This window comes from Microcaecilia unicolor, chromosome 4 (assembly GCF_901765095.1).
Source record: "Microcaecilia unicolor chromosome 4, aMicUni1.1, whole genome shotgun sequence".
Taxonomy (NCBI): domain Eukaryota; kingdom Metazoa; phylum Chordata; class Amphibia; order Gymnophiona; family Siphonopidae; genus Microcaecilia; species Microcaecilia unicolor.
Window position 1 is genome coordinate 161,728,448 of NC_044034.1, and position 15,662 is coordinate 161,744,109.

The window sequence follows — 15,662 nt, forward strand, 5'->3', positions numbered from 1 at the left end:
GGTGCAGAAGCATCCATCCCCCCCGGGTTCAGCACAACACTCCCCCAGGTGCAGCACGTCACACCCCCCCCCCCCCAGCGCATCAGCATCCCCCCTGTGCATCACCACCCTCTCCGGTGTATCACCCAAGTCCCCCACCGGGTGCATTCTTACTTGCTGGGAGCAGCCGGGCGGCTGTCGGTTCCGCTGATTCCCTGCTCCCTCTGCCCTGGAACAGGAAGTAACAGCAGAGGGATCAGGGAACCAGTGGAGCCAACAGCTGCGCAGTTACTCCCTGCACCCCTCCAGCAGCGTGCACCTGGGGTGGACTGCCCTCTCTCATCGGTACGCCACTGAATATATCTTAATGAAGGGATACGAGACCTATCACCCGCCTTTTCCTCAGATATAATTATAACATACAATTAAGTGTAATAGCAATACATCAATGATTGAGACCAACAACTTTCTTGGTATAAAACAGGCCACAGCTTTGTTTATTGGTGACATACAGAACCCGAGCTAATAGGAACAGATACTATTATTTATTCAGTAGCAACCCCCGACTACCTGCAATTTACAGCAAGGAGTCATAACCAAAGTATTAAAACCCCTAAATCCTTAACCACCTTCTCAGCAAGGCTTAATCCTAAAGACGTGGACCTCCAGGTCTGTATTGAGTTGGGGCCCAATGTACACCGCCGGGTGAACCTTGAGGCCCTGCCTTAAGTGCGATGTCTTAACCCGCCGTGCCAGCTAGGTTAAACCATCAAGACGTGGACCTTCACATCTGTAATTGTGCTGTTGCCCAATGAACACTGCCGGGTGAACATTATGGCCCTGTCCAGAAGGACCGCCTTCTGTACAGACTCTAGCTCGGGTACCCCCCCCCCCTCCCTTTGAAGCTGCGACTAGGCGAAACAACTCGCATCTTGGAGGCTCCTCAGAAGTAAAAAGGGTGGAATGGGCAGGAGATCAAACCACCTCCAGGGAGCAGGAAGGATCCTGGTCCCCAGAGGGGCTGTCCTTATATTAGCGCTGCCAAGCCTGCCCTCCCCTTAACCGAATTACATCCCCATTGGCAGTTGATTCCCGCCATGCAGATTTAAATGTAACCAACCAATAAGGGTTAACCATGTCCCTGCGCACTGAACACAGGCCAAGTTAAGGTTTGCTTTCGGACCCTGGAAGACCCGGCCTGAGCACAGGGCGCCGGAAAAGGTGGGTTGGCTCGTCCCCTCATTAAGGGCAGGCTGCGGACAAGCCATTCACCCTACTTACTTATTAATACACATTTAGAAAAAATAGACATTAAAAACTAGCAGAACCCCAACTACCAACTATAGCTAAAACACAAAAACAATTTTTTTACACACTGCTTTGTTTTAGTATGCATATGCTAAACCAAGTCCATGATGTTAAACACGCAGTCCTTGAACAACTTCCAAGCTATTCTCAGCGCAATTGCTCGTTCCCTTCAGAATCAAAGTCAAACTCACTAAAGACCAATGCAGGTCACTGTTGTCGAGCAATACCCTGTGGGAATGAGTAATTCTCAAAAACCACAGCAACTTAACCACGTCCTTCACATCATGAGTACATAAGTAATGCCACACTGGGAAAAGACCAAGGGTCCATCGAGCCCAGCATCCTGTCCACGACAGCGGCCAATCCAGGCCAAGGGCACCTGGCAAGCTTCCCAAAAGTACAAACATTCTATACATGTTATTCCTGGAATTGTGGATTTTTCCCAAGTCTATTTAGTGGTGGTTTATGGACTTGTCCTTTATGAAACCGTCTAACCCCTTTTTAAACTCTGCCAAGCTAACCGCCTTCACCAAGTTCTCCGGCAACGAATTCCAGAGTTTAATTACGCGTTGGGTGAAGAAACATTTTCTCCGATTTGTTTTAAATTTATTACACTGTAGTTTCATCGCATGCCCCCTAGTCCTAGTATTTTTGGAAAGCGTGAACAGACGCTTCACATCCACCTGTTCCACTCCACTCATTATTTTAGATATCTCTATCATGTCTCCCCTCAGCCGTCTCTTCTCCAAGCTGAAAAGCCATAGCCTCCTTAGTCTTTCTTCATAGGGAAGTCGTCCCATCCCCGCTATCATTTTAGTTGGCCTTCGCTGCACCTTTTCCAATTCTACTATATCTTTCTTGAGATGCGGCGACCAGAATTGAACACAATACTCAAGGTGCAGTTGCACCATGGAGCGATATAACGGCATTATGACATCCTCACACCTGTTTTCCATACCTTTCCTAATAATGCCCAACATTCTATTCGCTTTCCTAGCTGCAGCAGCACACTGAGCAGTTTTCACTTGATATGGCAATAGTGCAATTAACACAGTGTAAATGGCTGGAAACCTTAATTCTTAGGCATTTGTTGTTCAACAATATTGTATCCAATAAAGCACCCGCTAAAATCTCTGTGCTGAGATTCGATCTAAACCCAAATTGAGAAGAATACAGAATGCCATTATGTTGTTCTAAATATTGTGACAGTTGAGAGGCAGCCATGCCCTCCATTCATTTAACAAACAAAAGAATCAATGCGATTGGTCTATAATTGGAGACCAACTCCCCACCGCTCCCCTAACATCTTTCAATACCGGCATAACAATATTGTTCAAGGACTGTGTGTTTAACATCATGGACTTGGTTTAGCATATGCATACTGAAACAAAGCAGTGTGTAGAAATGTGTCTGTGTGTTTTAGCTATAGTTGGTAACCGTGTTAGGTATTTTGTGGTTCTGCTTGTTTCTAATGTATAAATGTGTATTAATAAAGATGTATTGTTTTTATATAATGTAACACAATGTAACACAATGATTTATTGTAGTATATTAATGAATATGCATGAGATATATTTGCATGCACAGACTCCATTCACCCACTCCTACATCATTTTCCCAGTGTGTGACCATGCGAGCTCCAGTGTTTTGTTACAAGAAGGCCCCTCATATTTTCACTGTATGGTAAGAACAGAGAAGCCCCCCCACCTAAAAATTAGGGACCAGAAGAAATGCAGAGAACAGAAACAAAGGAGGCAAGTGAGGCATTGCAGAGAGGACAAGGTTTTCCTTCCATTAAACAGGCTAGGCAGTTGCCTAAGGAAGCAGCAGCTGGGGGGGGGGGGGGCGTGTGTGGGGTACAGGGTGGAATACAGCAGCTGCGAACAAAGCAAAATACTAAGTCCTGACATCTATCAGCACCTCTGTTTTCACGGGATCGATCTAAAAGGGGTGGTGTTGGGGTAACTGTGACTGTCAAGTCTAATTATCAAAATCCAAGGGTAGACCTAGGACCCTGACAGGCGAGGCTGGAGGTTTGCCTAGGTTACTGGTTATTGGTATTCACTGACAGGCCTTGAGGGGCTACAAACAGATCAGACTGCCAGGATATTTCTAATGAATATGCATGAGAGTTTCTGTTTATTGCCAGTTAATTGCCTCTACTGTATGCAGATCTGTCTTCTGCATATTCATTAGGTATGTCCTGAAGAGCCAAAAGTGGTCTACAAAATCCTGAGTGGTGTAGAACGAGTAGAAGTAAATCGATATTTTACTCGTTCCAAAAGTACAAAGACTAGGGGACACTCGAGGAAGTTACATGGAAATACTTTAAAAACAAATAGGAGGAAATATTTTTTCACTCAACAAATAGTTAAGCTCTGGAATTATTTGCCGGACGATGTGGTAACAGCAGTTAGCATATCTGGGTTTAAAAAAAGGTTTGGACAAATTCCTGGAGGAAAAGTCCATAGTCTGCTATTGAGACAGACATGGGAAGCAACTGCTTGCCCTGGGATTTGTAGTATGGAGTGTTGCCATGATTCGTGTTTCTGCCAGGTACTTGTGACCTGGCTTGGACACTGTTTGGAGAACAGGATACTGGCCTTGATGGACCATTGATCTTACCCAGTATGGCTACTCTTATGTACTTATGTTATGTTCTTATGAGCTCTAGTGGCCTAGGGTGGCTGATACCCTGCACTGGCCCTGCTCTGCAATGAAAGGATCCTCTGTGCTTATCCCAGCATTTCATGAACATTGTTGATGAAGCGATAACAGGACAGTGTAGGCTGACATTTTTTTTCAGTTCTGAATGTCCCGTTGTCCTGTCTCCCTTCACCAACCAAACTATACAATATAGTGACGGCTGCCCTAGGCAGGCTCCAGGGTGTCTCAGCAGCAACAGCAGAGTCCCAGGGTGAGATGGGGCAGAGACCTGTTAGGAAGCATGTGTAGTTGAGTGATCATAGCAGCCCCCTCCTCTGCCCTGTATCCCTTTATCCTCACACTTCTGACAGCACCTTTGAATCCCATGCAGGACTTGGACAGAAGCAGCTTTGAGATTTCAGAGCCAGAGTAAATCCTCTCACCTCACAATTTTCTCCTTGCCCTGAGAGAAGTTAGGCCATTAAGAGTACTAACCAGGGCTTTTTTTGAGGGGGTACTTGGGGGTACTGAGTACCAGCACCTTTTCCATTGTCTGCTAAAACCGACCCATGGTCCCCAAGTTTTAATGAAAGAGCTCAGGCTTTACACACTAATTTTGCCTTGTCATAGATTCTGTGACTGGTTGCAGGGGGACTGGCTATTGTTGGGGGGGGGGGGGGCCCTCAGTGATAACCCCACCCCTGAAGGGTGGCCTGGCATTTGAGTGCCAGCACCTTTTTTCCTAGAAAAAAATGCACTGGTAATAACCATACTGTAGCAGATCATAGCCAGAGCATTACCATAGGAATACCAGAGTAATACCAACCTGCTGTGTGCCTGGTCTAGAGCATTATCAGAGGCACATCCCATACCATAGAGTTCTAATGCGGGAATACCAGAGCTTGCAGAGGGTCACCCTCAGAGCACTGCCATAAGAATACCGAAGCAACATTTCTCATATAAAGTGTGTTAAATGTAGCAGTTACCACAAGAAATTAACTTGCCCTGCAGTAAGTGCAAATCAAATGCAACATTGATCTGGGGGGGAAGGGGGGTGTCCAGCATTTCTTTTGCAGGTTGTCCATTATCACGTGGTACCCTAGTTGCAGTTAGCACAGATACATTTTTAGTGCCTTATATTTAGGTACTTGTCCCACTCTAACCATTAAAATTGTCTGCGGATAGTTTAAAAAGCTCCCTGCAGGGTTTCCATAAACACAGAGAAACATAGGCAGATAAAACTACTACTACTACTATTTAACATTTCTAAAGCGCTACTAGGGTTATGCAGCGCTGTACAATTTAACATAGAAGGACAGTCCCTGCTATAACCTATCCAGTCTGCCCTTCCATGCCACCTACTATCCTTATCACCAGTGGTGTAGCTATGTGGGGCCGGGGGGGCTGGGCCCCTGTAGATTTGGCCCTGGATCCCCCTGCCGAAGACCCTCTCAACCCCCCTCCCACCGCCAACCCTCCCACGCCGTAGGCTACCTTTGCTGGCGGGGGACCCCAATCCCCCCCAGCCGAGGTCCTCTTCTTCCCGCAAAGGCTTTGTTCTGTTTTTGACGTCCTGCATGTTGTACGTGCAGGACGTCAGATTCACAGAAACAGAACGCAACAAGGTTTTGTTCTGTTCTGTGAGTCTGACATCCTGCACGTACAACGAGCAGGACGTCCGAAACAGAACGAAGCCTTGCGCAGGAAGAAGAGGACCTCGGCTGGGGGGGGATTGGGGTCTCCTGCCAGCAAAGGTAGACGACGACGGTGGCGGTGGGGGAGGGTTGGCGGCGGGGGTCGGCAATGGCGAGGAGGTTGGCGGAGCCGGGGGGATAAAATGTGCCCCCTCACCTTGGGCTCTGGACCTCCCTCCCGCCGAAGTCTGGCTACGCCCCTGCCTATCACTCTCTTAGAGATCCTATGTACTTGTCCCAAGCTCTCTTGAATTCAGATACTGTTTTCATCTCCATCTGGAGGCCGTTCCATGAATTCACCACCCTTTCAGTGAAGAAGCCTTTCCTCAGGTTACTTCTGAGTCCAGCCCCTTTCACCTTCATCCAATGCCTCCTCGTTCCAGAGCTTCCTTTCAATTGAAAGAGACTCTCCTCCTGTGCATCTATGCAGTACAGATTTTTGAATGTCTCTATTATATCTCCCCTCTCCGCCTTTCTTCCAAATTATACATATTGAGATCTTTAAGTCTGTCCCCATAAGACAGCAGCTGAGACTTAGAATGTTGTGTTAATTCTTTCATTTCACTTATCTGCACTTGGAGGGCTAACTCCGCTCCCTGTCATCTATATCATCCAGGTTTTTGTGTCTCTAATAGCTCATTCATTGCCTTGACGTAGCCTAGTGGTTATTGCAGAAGACTTTGATCTTAGGGAAATGGGTTCAATTCCCACTGCAGTTTCTTATGACGCTCGGGCTATTGTGCATTCCCATCGGGGCACGGCGCCATGTTAATGGCGGCTCCATGCACCCGTTGGGGCACTGCACCTTGCTTATTGCAGAGGACTTTGATCTTAGGGAACTGGGTTCAATTCCCACCGCAGTTTCTTCTGACTCTGGGCAAGTCACTTAACCCTCCATTGCCCCAGGTACAAATACCTGTATATACTATGTAAACCGCTTTGAACATAGTTGCAAAAACCATAGAAAGGTGGTATATCAAGTCCCCTTTCTGTTTCTTGCATTTCTTCAGGCCCCTGAGTTTTAGGTTTTCTGACACAGCTGAGCATGTGTATTCATCATCTTTTTCAACCTCCATCCCTTACTTTTCTATGAAATAATTTCCATATTTAGTAAATATTAAACACTTAGGTTGAAAAACACAGACAGAGAGCAGCAAGATTCTCCAGTCCCTCCTAGCCAAACAGATGCAAAGGCCCAGACATCCCTGCTAGCAACTCCTAAACCATCCAGTCACACAACAGAGGTAAAGACTACTTATCCTGCCAGATAATGTAACCTCCCTCCCCAGGACACCCTCTTGTGTGGCCTGAATTACCCAGCAACCAACCTGCTGTTTCCCATAGGGCTTGTGTCTCCCACTTGTGCTTGATGCTGTGGTTCAAAGCTGCTGGCCCTCTTCTGCCATAGGACCCAACTTTTCAAAATGATGAAGGTGCTAAAGCTAAAGAAATCTGGTCAGAGCAGTAGAGTTTGCTAAATATCGGGGGTGCTTAAGCACCTACAGGGCTGGCACCTATGTCTTTAGCTAATGTGGGCTCTTTTCTTAGCACTGAGCAATGTGGCTGACACCTACTATTTGCCAATGAGTGGCATAGCCACAGGTGGGCCTGGGCCCACCAACCTAGGGCTCAGGCCCACCCAACAGTAGCACATGTTTAGTGGTAGCTGGTGGGGATCCCAAGCTCCACCTACTGAAGACTTCCCCCTGATGGTAACAAAAATGCTATGCTCCATGATACTGGCACCTGCACATTCTCAGTTTTTAGCGCATGCTTGCTACAAACTGCCAAGGTGGAAAGAAGTGTTAGCCCATCAGCTGACATATTTTTTTTGGTGGTGGGGGAGGGGGGAGAACACTTGGTGCCCACCCACTTCTTGCCTAGGCCCACTCAAAATCTGTTGTCTGGCTATGCCCCTGTCAATAATTGTCAAGCCCACCTAATATTTAAATAGGGAGCCCCTTAGTATTTATACACACATGCCGAGTGGCCTAGTGGTTAGAACACTGGTCTTGCAATCCAGAGGTGGCTGGTTTAAATCCCACTCCTACTCCTTGTGATCTTGGGCAAGTCACTTAACCCTCCATTATCTCAGGTGTAAATTTAAATTGTGAGCCCTCCTGGGACAGAGAAATATCCAGAATGCCTGAATGTAACTCACCTTGAGCTACTACTGAAAAAGGTGTGAGCAAAATCTAAATAAATAAAATTACCCAGCTCCAGGCTGGAGATTTTGGGACAGCCTTGGTTTTGAACTTACATCCCAAAGCAGTGTGGGATTTGTAATATCTGATCCTGCCCATTGAAATCAGTGCTGCAAGTCCCATAATGCACCAGGATGGTGTGGCCAGAAATCCAGGACTGTCCCAAAATCTCCAGCCTGGAACTGGGTAGCTTGGCATCTCTGACACACAATATTAAACAAATATCCAAAGTGAGTAACCTGGAACTGGCTACACCCTCCATCCATGAAACTGGAATATAAAGAAAGCCTTTGGAAACTCCTGTCTCCCCCCTCCCCCCCCCCCCAATATTCAGCACTTGGCTGATGGTGTTTTTTTTAAATATCAAATGCAAAAAATGTCCAGATATTCAGCAGCAGTATCCGGATAGCAGCTGCCACTGAATATCCAGATATTGCAGTGAGGGCCGGCACGATCCAGGTAGCGGATGATATCCAGCTGCTTTCTGGATACTTATCCGGAAACACTTGGGTCAGCTTTTTTTCTGTCTTCAGTTATTTGGATAGCGATCCGGGATGGGTAGTGGTGCTGAAAATGAAAATTGCCCTACCTTTGCTCTCCATTCTGAATCCGCCTCCAGACCACTCCAGTGCTTTCCAGACATAAATGCTTTTGAATATTGAACCCTTGGTGGATGCCAAAGAAAACACCTTTCATATTTTATTTTCTTTCTTTCTGTCTATCCTCTCTGTCTCTGTTCATTATATTTGACACCTTCGGTGCTGTTTTCATGTTTTATAAACACAATATAAAATGCTTTCTTTATAGTTAACTTGAAGTTTTCTTTAATTTGCTAATGTGGTGGTTGTTGTTCATTATTTCATAGAGTCTACTTTTTGAAGAAAAAAAAGGCTTATGAGATGATTATATTTGTGTGGATTCCTAATAGCATTTTGTTTGAGGACTTATTCATGCCCAAATTTCACGACATTTTGCAGGGGGGAGGGAGAGACACACATGAGGTCTCTGACAAGCATTCAGATTTACTAATCAATGAACACATCCTAGAAAGTCATTCTGTATGGAATTTCTTAATTTTCTCTTCTCACCCCCACTCTTTCTTTCTTTCTTTTTCCTCTGAAATTCTGGATCAATCTATTTCCTCTGTTCTTCATTAATAGGTACTAGGTTTCAGCATACTGAACATTTTATGCCTGATAAAAACATCCCATCGCAGCCTCCTCCTAGTGCATGTGATGCAGATGATAATCAAGTAGCAGAGTGCCCTCTCCTGACAGAATCCTGCCATGACAGCTGGTGTCTCCTCACTTCACCCCGGATACTGTGACAGGTGAAAGGATCCTGCCTCTTGCTCTCATCTTGCTAGAAGCAGTAAGAGTTGCAAGGTCTCAAGCTGCAGCATGCTGCCACTGGGAGAGTTACTTAATGCTATTGAATCAACTAAACCAGGTACTAATCACTAGCTATCAGAATATGTATACCTCTTTAGTCTGGAGCACTGGACCTGCTCTGGGGTGCCCTCCCCCCACCCCCAGTGCAAAACACTATCTCTCCATTCCAGGACAAGGTAATTTTTTTAACAAGTCTTTCTTCTGTAAATTGATGGATGCCACACTTTCAGCTGCCTTCTAATACCCATGCTGGAACTGCCAAAAAGGTAAGATACATCTCAGTTAACTATTGTGACATATTCACCTGCCTTGACTGCAGGCTAGATACTTTAAAGCTTCTTGGAGGTGAGATGAGGGATGGATTGGGAGGGGGGGGATTTATCTGATTGTTAGATGTTATATTTAAAAATGTACAAAACTGACCATCTCCTACCATGTATTAATGCACCCAAAGTTAAACTCACACATTATGGAGAAGTAACAGTGCATAACACCAGCAAAGGTTTTCAACCTCGCTAACTCTTTTGAGAAAAGGGGTGATTTAAATGATTTTATTCTGATGACCTCCAGTGCAAATCTACCTTCTATTGTTGTCAGAGCATTTTCTTCCCCCACCCCACACATTCTTCCAGTAACAGCTAGGACCCCTTATACATACAAAACAGAGCAAATAGCAGATAAAACCATCTACTCCAACTACTAATCATTGCTATCACTCTTTTTTTTTTTGGTTACATTTGTACCCTGTGCTTTCCCACTCATGGTAGGCTCAATGCGGCATACATGGGGCAATGGAGGGTTAAGTGACTTGCCCAGAGTCACAAGGAGCTGCCTGTGCCTGAAGTGGGAATTGAACTCAGTTCCTCAGGACCACAGTCCACCACCCTAACCACTAGGTCCTTACAGATCTGCAGTTGTCCCATGCTTTCTTGAATTCAGATACAGCATCTCCACCAGGTGGCCATTCCTCAAATTCACCACCTTTTCCAAGAACAACTATTTACTCCTGAGTCTATCCCCTTTCACCTCCATCCTATGACCCCTCATTCTAGAGCTTCCTTTTAATTGAACGAGACTTGTCTTGTGTATTTATGCCCATAGGCGCCGACTCCGTGGGTGCTGTGGGTGCTCGAGCACCCCCCAATATTTTCACCTGCCGGAAGTCGGAAGTTGTCAGCCCCGACCTGCTCGGTGCCCGCCCTCTTCTCCCTCAACAGTCCTCCACCAGTCCACCCTTGCCTTCCTGCGTGCTGCCCAGAATTTTAAAAGCCATCTTATTTCGGGGTCTCAGTGGCAGCAGTGAAAGGCAAGCAGGCTCGGCGCTTCAGCCTTCCCTTCTCTCGTCTCAGCTCTGGTCCCGCCCTTATTTCCTGTTTCTGCAAGGGCAGGACCAGAGCTGAGAGAGAAGGGAAGGCTGAAGCGCCGAGCCTGCTCACCTTTCACTGCTGGCGCCAGGAACCCAAGGTAAGACGACTTTTAAAATTCTGGGCAGCATGCAGGAAGGCGAGGGCGGACCAGCGGAGGACTGTTGTGGAAGAAGTGGTCGGGCTGGGGTCGGACTGGCACTCGGAGGAGGGGGGGGGCCTGGAACTTTGAGGAGAGGAAGGGGGGCCTGGAACTTTGAGGAGAAGGAGGGGGAGGGGGAATGCACCACTTGTAAAAAAAAAAAAAAAATTCAGCACCTCCAATCATTTTGAAAAGTTGGCTCCTTTGTTTATGCCGTGTAGGTATTTAAACTTTTCAATCATATCTCCCCTCTCCTGCCTGTCAGGTTCTCAGGTTCAGAGCCCGCGGGGCCGGGCTCTGGAGCAAACGTGAGCCCTTGGGCTGCTGACGAGGAGCGACAGCAGCAGGCAAAACCCACCAACCAACACTGGGTAAGCACACCGGCAGGGACTGCAGGCACTGCCCAGCGAACCGGAACACCTGGATTGGAATCCCCCGGACTGGAGGACACAGGACTGGAACACTGGACTGCAATCCCCCGGACTGGAACACACACCGGACCGGAACACACTGGACTGGAGCTCACCAGACTGGAACACACACCGGACTGGAGCACACTGGACTGGTCCCTCGGACTGGAGGACACAGGACTGGAACACAGGACTGGAGCACGCTGGACTGGTCCGCACAGCTTCACCTGTACTTAGCTACTAAGCCCCCCAGGAGTTGAGCTTCTGGGTTCGAGTAGCCGACAGGACTTACTGGATACCGGGTGACATAGGGACCAGGACTGGAAACAGAAGTGCTCCTAACCCTAAACTGATCTACGTGCTCCCAAGCCCTAAACCAGCAGGAGTGTTCCTAACAGTAAACTGACAAAAGGACTTCCTAAGCCCTATACTAAACAGGAGCTCCTAATCCCTGCTCAAGAAAGGAACTTCCTAAGCCCTAAACTAACAGAGCAGGGAACTAAACACAAAGCTAACACAGGTGCTACTAAGCACCAAGCTACAAGCAGAGCTTTACACTAATAAGCTGAACACAGAACTAACCAGCTACCTAAGCACTGCTCTAGCAAGCTAGATACAACTAACAAGGTGCTTCCCAAGCACTACTCTGGCAAGCAACCAGAAGAGCTCCTAGCACTAAAAGGGAAGACAGGGGAGCCACAAGGAGGGAAGCTAACACATAAGCCAAAAGTGCTTCTAAAGCACCAAACACCAACAGCAAAGACTGCAATGCTCCTAATAGCACAAACACCAGAAGTACTTCTAACAGCAAACTCTGCAGTGTTCCTAACAACACCAAACCCTGAAGTACTTCTATCAACAACAGAGCTTCCAAAGCCCTACACACAGCAATGCTACCAAAACCAAGAGGGAACAGAAGGGAACCAAAAGGGAAAAGCAGGAAAGCTAAACACACAGTCACCAGTGCACACTGCACTAACACTAACCTGGCCCTTAGCAAAAGCAAGCAGGGAAACTAGACACAACGTCAGAAGTGCACACTGCACCACCCTACCCACAGCAAACACCACTGTTGCAAAGGCCCTGAAGGAAACAACACCACTTCCTTATCAAGGCCCTCCCTGATGATGTCACACTCCCTAGACCTAGGCAAAAGCACACTGACCCAGAGAGGCCCAACCCACACCAATGCAAAACCGTGAAACCCTTGAAGCCAGTACACCCAAAGAGAGTTAGAGCAACTCAGGCAACACACAGCTGTAGTAAAGTAAAACAATTAACCCCATGCTGCTGGAAGCTGCCAGCACAGAGAGACAGAGCCAGCTCAGAAAGGACAGAGAAAAGAAACAGAAGCCAGCTAAGAAGCTGACCCCCAGGAAAGAGGTAAGTTTGAGAGGGGTTCAGACCCCAATCATAACAGCACCTCCCCCTCAAGGCTCCCGTGTCCCCACGGGAGCCCCAGGTCTCAAAAGACAATTTAGGTCTCCATGGGTAGCTGTGATGAAATCTCCCAATGGGTTTCACAACATAAATCTGGGCGGCTGGGCAGGACGTGACAAGTACATCTGGAACTAGGAAACCAGAATGGCTTTGGCCGCCACGAGGCTCTTTAGAACGGCTGCTAGGCAGGATCAGAGTCTTGGATGCAACAAGTGGAGTTCTATTCAACAGGAACCATCTCCTGAAGGAGTCCACAACTTCCTTGACTTCCTGGCACTCCACTGTAGCAGCCAGAACTGGGCTAGAGCCCACACCCATCCTGGAATCTGAAGCCAGACAGGAACTTGAACTGGACTTCAGACTAGACCTTGCCCCTTGGCTGGAGCTGGAACTCAGAAGGAGTTCAACATCTTGGCTGAAATGGGAACTCGGAGTAGACTCAGCATCTTGCCTGAGACTGCAATCTGATCCGGCCTCAGCATCTTGGCAGGAACTGCCACTCAACTCGGACTCAGCATCTTGACCGGAGTTGCAACTTGACCCGGACTCAGCCTCTTGCCTGGGACTGGAACAACTTGACCTGGACTCAGCATCTTGACCGGGACGGCAACTCTCACCGGACTCAGCATCTTGGCCAGGACTGTAACTTGACCCGGACTCAGCATCTTGCCCGGGACTGTAACTCAATTCTGATTCGGCATCTCGGCTGAACTCTGCACTCGGTGCAGACTCAGCACTCATCGTGGACTCGTCATCTTGGCTGGGCTCTGCACTCGGTGTAGACTCAGCACTCATCGTGGACTCATTATCTTGGCTGGACTCTGTACTCAGTGCAGACTCAGCACTCATCGTGGACTCATTGTCTTGGCTGGGCTCTGTACTCAGTGCAGACTCAGCACTCATCGTGGACTCAGTACCTCGGCTGGCCTCTACACTCAGTGCAGACTCAGCACTCATCGTGGACTCATCACTCGGTGTAGACTCAGCATCCCGGCTGGGACTGCAACTCGCTCCAGACTCAGCATCTTGACTGGAACCACCACTCGCTCCAGACTCAGCATCTTGACTGGAACTACCACTCGCTCCAGACTCAGCATCTTGACTGGAACTGCAACTCGCTCCAGACTCAGCATCTTGACTGGAACTGCAACTCAATCCAGACTCAGCATCTTGACTGGAACTGCAACTCGATCCAGACTCAGCATCTTGACTGGAACTACAACTCAATCCAGACTCAGCATCTTGACTGGGACTACAACTCGCTCCAGCCTCAGCATCTTGACTGGAACTACAACTCAATCCAGACTCAGCATCTTGACTGGAACTGCAACTCAATCCAGACTCAGCATCTTGACTGGAACTACAACTCGATCCAGACTCAGCATTTTGGCTGGAACTCCAACTCGATCCAGACTCAGCATCTTGACTGTCAATGCTGCAACTCACTCCAGACTCAGCATCTTGACTGGAACTACAACTCGATCCAGACTCAGCATCTTGACTGGAACTGCAACTCGATCCAGACTCAGCATCTTGACTGTCAATGCTGCAACTCACTCCAGACTCAGCATCTCGGCTGCCACTGCTGCCACTCGATCCAGACTCAGCATCTTGGCAGGCAAAGCCCTTCAGGCTGGACTCAGAAGTTTGGCGGGAAAAATCAGGAAGCCACCTTCTTTCAGCTTGGGCTTCCGGAGTATCTCGTAGGGTTGGCTCCGAGAGGAGTTGGAAGCGGTAAAAGAACAGCTTGGTAGAGGGATCAATAGCAGAAACTGGGTTTTCTTCGAACCCTAGCCAGGAGACACGCCTTCTTTCCGCTGCAGCTTCAGGAGTATTCTTCAGGGCTGGATCAGACAAAAGTGCAACCCGGTAATCCTGGAGTGTCAGAAACGGATCCAGATCAAAAATGGGGTTGGAACCGGGATCCAAACTTGTACTAGGAGGCTTGGTTTGAAGCGCCACTTGAACTGGACTCCGAGGCTTGCGTGGAGGCTGGACTGGCACCGGAGGCTCGGTGAGAAGCCCCTCTCGGACTGGAATCGGAGGCTCGGCCAGCAGCTTCCCACGGACTGCACTCTGAAGCTTGAGTGGAAGCGCCACTTGAACTGGCATCGGAGGCTCGGTCAGAAGCGTCCCTCGGACCGGACTCTGAAGCTTCGCTGGACGTGCTGCTCGGACTGGATTCAGAGGCTTGTCTGGGCGCGCTGCTGGGACTGGACTGGACTCCAGCTGAGCCCATAGCGTAGAATTCCCCAGACGTCTCCTCTCAGCGACCGCTTCAGGAGTATCCCACAAAGCTGGATTCAAGACAAGGCTGCGGCGATACTCAGCGAGCGTGATAAAAGGGTCCATATCTGAAACTGGGTTTTCAGTGATTCCAAGCCACCGGACACGTTTTCTCTCAGCTGCCGCTTCAGGGGTCTTCTTCAAAACAGGATGAGACAAAAGCTTCCCACGATACTGACGAAGAGTCATAGAAGGATCAAGAACAACGATGGAGCTGGACCCCAGCTGGGTCAGCTGGGCGGGGGTTCTTGCCGGGCTCATGGCCTTTGCAATCTGTCAGGTTCTCAGGTTCAGAGCCCGCGGGGCCGGGCTCTGGAGCAAACGTGAGCCCTTGGGCTGCTGACGAGGAGCGACAGCAGCAGGCAAAACCCACCAACCAACACTGGGTAAGCACACCGGCAGGGACTGCAGGCACTGCCCAGCGAACCGGAACACCTGGATTGGAATCCCCCGGACTGGAGGACACAGGACTGGAACACTGGACTGCAATCCCCCGGACTGGAACACACACCGGACCGGAACACACTGGACTGGAGCTCACCAGACTGGAACACACACCGGACTGGAGCACACTGGACTGGTCCCCCGGACTGGAGGACACAGGACTGGAACACAGGACTGGAGCACGCTGGACTGGTCCGCACAGCTTCACCTGTACTTAGCTACTAAGCCCCCCAGGAGTTGAGCTTCTGGGTTCGAGTAGCCGACAGGACTTACTGGATACCGGGTGACATAGGGACCAGGACTGGAAACAGAAGTGCTCCTAACCCTAAACTGATCTACGTGCTCCCAAGCCCT

At 48.6% G+C, this 15,662-nt stretch overlaps 1 protein-coding gene across 3 annotated transcripts in view; it reads left to right on the forward strand.

Annotated features, from left to right (window-relative positions):
- The first annotated feature begins 9,197 nt into the window (after positions 1-9,197).
- Positions 9,198-15,662, forward strand: part of ACCS (1-aminocyclopropane-1-carboxylate synthase homolog (inactive)) — a 56,193-nt gene continuing 49,728 nt past the window's right edge. Inside the window, exon 1 of one of the 3 annotated variants that reach the window (XM_030200813.1) lies at positions 9,198-9,280. In XM_030200813.1, coding sequence (XP_030056673.1) covers positions 9,232-9,280 — 49 coding nt within the window. In that variant the 5' untranslated portion in view covers positions 9,198-9,231. Of the gene's footprint in view, positions 9,281-9,437; positions 9,489-15,662 lie in introns of those variants that run through there. The other 2 variants (XM_030200812.1, XM_030200815.1) reach the window with 2 other exon arrangements.